Source organism: Galeopterus variegatus, unplaced genomic scaffold (assembly GCF_000696425.1).
Source record: "Galeopterus variegatus unplaced genomic scaffold, G_variegatus-3.0.2 Scaffold714, whole genome shotgun sequence".
NCBI lineage: Eukaryota > Metazoa > Chordata > Mammalia > Dermoptera > Cynocephalidae > Galeopterus > Galeopterus variegatus.
In genome coordinates this window covers 152,061-156,185 of record NW_007726825.1, presented here as the reverse complement: position 1 = coordinate 156,185, position 4,125 = coordinate 152,061, and the positions used below count along the sequence as shown (strand labels likewise).

The following is a 4,125-nucleotide window of genomic DNA, read 5'->3' as shown; positions in this document are numbered from 1 at the left end:
TGGGGCCCGGACCGGCCGGCGCTGACCGCGCGCCGCCCGCAGGCTGCCGCCATGGGCCGCGTGATCCGCGGACAGAGGAAGGGGGCCGGCTCGGTGTTCCGCGCGCACGTGAAGCACCGCAAGGGCGCCGCGCGCCTGCGCGCCGTGGATTTCGCCGAGCGGCACGGCTACATCAAGGGCATCGTGAAGGACATCATCCACGACCCCGGCCGCGGCGCGCCCCTCGCCAAGGTGGTCTTCCGGGACCCGTACCGGTTCAAGAAGCGGACGGAGCTGTTCATCGCCGCCGAGGGCATCCACACGGGCCAGTTCGTGTACTGCGGCAAGAAAGGTGCGCGGGAGCGGGAGCGGGAGCGGGCGGGGGGCGGAGGGGCGCAAGCGGGAACGGGCGAGGGGTGGCGGGTGCTGCGCTGACGGCCGGCGCCGCCCCCTGCAGCCCAGCTCAACATCGGCAATGTGCTCCCCGTGGGCACCATGCCTGAGGGCACGATAGTGTGCTGCCTGGAGGAGAAGCCCGGGGACCGGGGCAAGCTGGCCCGGGCCTCCGGGAACTACGCCACCGTCATCTCACACAACCCGGAGACCAAGAAGACTCGCGTGAAGCTGCCCTCGGGCTCCAAAAAGGTCATCTCCTCCGCCAACAGGGCTGTGGTCGGTGAGTGTCCGGCGTCGGGCCGTGGGAGGACGGCTGGGCCCGGGCGCGGGACAGCGTGGTCTGCTGTCCTACGCTTGAGTGCGCGCTGTAGTGCGGGTTGTCACAGCTGTGAAATGGGCGCAGTGCTACCTGCAGCACCGGTGCTTTGGGGTTGATGAGGTTGCGATTAAGCCATCTGGGACTTGTCCGACGGGCGGTGTGCTCTGTGATGACCTGGGCTGCTTGATTCGTGCTTTTGGGTACAGTTGGTAAACAGCCGTTTTAGAGAAAGATAGGTCAGAGGTTTGTGGTCTTCTCAAAGATGCCTAGCAAGTGAGTGTAAAGTGTGAGAAGGCAGGTTTGTTTATCCACGGCTTGGCAACACCTTGAACCCCTGTGTCAAACCCAGCCCCCCACAGGAGAGGCTCTGAAGGTGTGTTAGTGGGGTAAGCAAAGCTGAGATGGGGAGGTTGGGTCAGACGTCTTGGGGGCAGGTTGTAGGTTGAGCGGCCTGCCCAGTGTCTCAGACATGTGAAGTTGGAGTGCTTCCCTGCAGAATCTGGAGCTCAGCCAGCATCCTAGGTGACGTGGGTGAGGGTCTTGGCTTACCTGTCCAGTGGAGCTTGAAGACACTTGATGTCCACTCGCAGGGAGTAGGGGGCTCCCTAGGGTGGAGGCTGCTTGGTGGTTGTAGGCAGTACTGTGGCTGTTGGGTGACAGTGTGTGACTAAGAGTGCTAAGAGGGTGATTAGGACACTGGCAAGGACCGCACAGGGGATGCCCTGACTAACTGGAGGGGCTGTGCAGTGCTGGGCATGGGGTCACGCATATCCCTGAGGTGTCTGACCTCTCTCACAGGTGTGGTGGCTGGAGGTGGCCGAATTGACAAACCCATCCTGAAGGCTGGCCGTGCATACCATAAGTATAAGGCAAAGAGAAACTGCTGGCCACGTGTGAGGGGTGTAGCCATGAATGTAAGTACCCTAGAAACGGGTCGGGGATTTACAGTAGACAAGTCCCAACCAGGGTTGTTCTCTTCTACTCTACGGCAGGGGGAATCTGCAGTGGAAGGCCCTGGGTGGTGGCTTGTAGTCACAGGACTGTTCGTCCTGTCCCAGTCCTCCTGAAGTAGTTGGGGTCACCCCCACTCTAAAGCCATCTCCCTCTACCTGCAGCCTGTGGAGCATCCTTTTGGAGGTGGCAACCACCAGCACATCGGCAAACCCTCCACCATCCGCAGAGATGCCCCTGCTGGCCGCAAAGTGGGTCTCATCGCTGCCCGCCGGACTGGGCGTCTCCGGGGAACCAAGACTGTGCAAGAGAAAGAGAACTAGGGTTGAGGGGCTCAATAAAATTTGTCTTTTTGCCAACTAGGCTGTGCACACCTTTGTTTTTAGAGGGAGGGGTCCCTTCTGGGAGGACTGCCATGGGAGTCCTATAGTACAGGGAGGAAGAAGATGCAGTAGGCCACCAGTGAGTGGTGGAAGCTTTGAAGGGGAGGGAAGTCTTCAGTTGGCAGGAGGAGGTGTAGGTGTCCTGGGCCTGGGGGGTGACTCAGTACTACAACTTGCATTGCTTGGATGGAAGAACCCATTTCTGAAATTAGGGACAGGAAAGGATTAGGACCCAGTCCTGAGCCCAGTGCTCTGGGCCAGACGTTCACTCTGCCTTGGTATGGAGACTCACCAGGTGTGACCCAGCCTTCCTGGTGACTCCTACTGAGCTCACTGCTGACTTCCCAGCTCCTGGAAGCTCTCCTGTGTCCATTTCCCTCTCCAAATGGTGTTTCCAGCCCTGACCTCAGTGTGTCACTGCTTGGAGTACTCAGCTTGCAGGTGCCAACCTGATAGGGGCCAGCCTGGGAAAGAACTTGGGGCGTGGGCACCAGAGGTAAAAGGGACAGATACCCTGTCCACAGATGGGGAGACCAGGCCTGGTCTGGCCTGACTATCCCCCTCCCTTGCAGGCCACCAGGAGCAGGCATGAGTGCTCTGCATAGGGCTGTTACCCTGGTACCGTGGTGAGTAAGTCACTACCAGAGTGGAGGTCCTGGTCACCTCTTCCTTTGGCCTTATGCTCTCCTGCCTTTTATTCCAGCCTGGCAGCAACAGGGAAGGTTGAGGCTAGTGATTCTGTTTGTGGGGTCCCAGGTCTCTGTGCACAATGGGATTGCTGACCTTGCTGAACAAGGGGATGAGCTCATGTGTTGCATGTACTGTGGGTCCCAGGCCACCTGAGGCTGCCCACCTGCCAGCAGTCCCAGACTGGACAGGAAGGAGCTGGCACCTAGTTCCTACAGTAGGTCAATCCACTCCTTGACTTCTGGAACCACCCCCAGACCCACACCACCCAGCACGTGGTCCTCCCTGCACTGGAGCAGGGAAGCCCACCAGGAACGAACTTGTTTTGGGCACTTAAGAGAATGTGGGTGTATGTTGGGTGTGACCTCTCCTGCTGTCTATCGGTGAGTGGTGCTCCTGACAAACCACAGGTTAGAAACTTCAGGGAAGCTAACTTGCCATGGGAGGACAGACCAGTTTCCACCACAGAATAGAACGAACAGGCTTCCTGTGTGCCATATCCCAGGGCATCTTGTGTGTCAGCCACCTCACGCTGGGCAGACCCTGGGGCAGCATTAGAGGGGAGCCTGTCGGTGCTTTCAGACCTGGAAGCCCCCTTACACTAGTGAATGCAGGAGCTTCAGACCACTGACTGGCAGTTTGGGGACAACCTTGTGCAGGGGTGGGTGGCAGGATGCTCCCATCCTGCAGACTGGGTGGACGGGTACTGGTGGAAGGTAGCTGTGGGGTCGCAAGCAGGGCACCTCAGTGGCTGCCAGGTGACTTCTCTCAATCCACGCCTGTCTCTGCTGTGCCCCTTACCCACATTTCCCGGTCTTGCTTTCCCAGTCCTGCTCGTGGGGGCTCCACCTGCCCTTGAGCACCCACCACGCCTAGGCAGTGACCTGAGCCGGGACCTGGTCCCGATCCTCTGTCGAGGGCAGGGCCGGCCCCACGGTCCCAGGTTCCAGGTAGAGAAAGCAGGAGGGCTGCGTGTCCTCCTGAAGGGTAGAGGGGCCGGACGCCGCAGTAGCCGCTGCCTTTCCGCCCCTCCTGGGCAAAGTGGGTCAGGAAGGGCCCGCTGCAGCCCTGGGAAGACCCCGTCTCCGGAGCTGGCGCGGTGGGTGAGCCCCGGAGACAGGCGGCTTTGGCCGGTAGCGTCCCCCCGGCCGAGGAAAAGCGCGGCCTGATCCTCGGTGGCGCCTTGTGGCCCAATCTCCTGTCACGCGTTAATCTTCGAGCCGGTGACCACGGCCTCTCACCGAGGCCTGGGGTCGCGGCTGCAGACCAATGCTGGGCGGCGGCGGCCTCCGGGACCCGAGCCCTGGGGGGCGGGCAGCCGAGACGCTGCGCCCCGCTGTCTAGAGCGGCCCGCAGCGGACGCGGCCCGGTGGACGTCACTTCCGGCCCAGCCTCGGCTGGCGGCCTGTG

The 4,125-nt window shown here is 61.1% G+C and overlaps 1 protein-coding gene across 1 annotated transcript in view; it reads left to right on the top strand.

Moving 5' to 3' along the window:
* Positions 1-2,005, top strand: part of RPL8 (ribosomal protein L8) — a 2,232-nt gene extending 227 nt beyond the window's left edge. Inside the window, exons 2-5 of the mRNA XM_008571729.1 lie at positions 43-331; positions 437-655; positions 1,493-1,608; positions 1,810-2,005. Of these exons, the coding sequence (XP_008569951.1) occupies positions 52-331; positions 437-655; positions 1,493-1,608; positions 1,810-1,968 (774 nt within the window). The 5' untranslated portion in view covers positions 43-51 and the 3' untranslated portion in view covers positions 1,969-2,005. The remainder of the gene's footprint in view (positions 1-42; positions 332-436; positions 656-1,492; positions 1,609-1,809) is intronic.
* Positions 2,006-4,125: the final 2,120 nt, after the last annotated feature.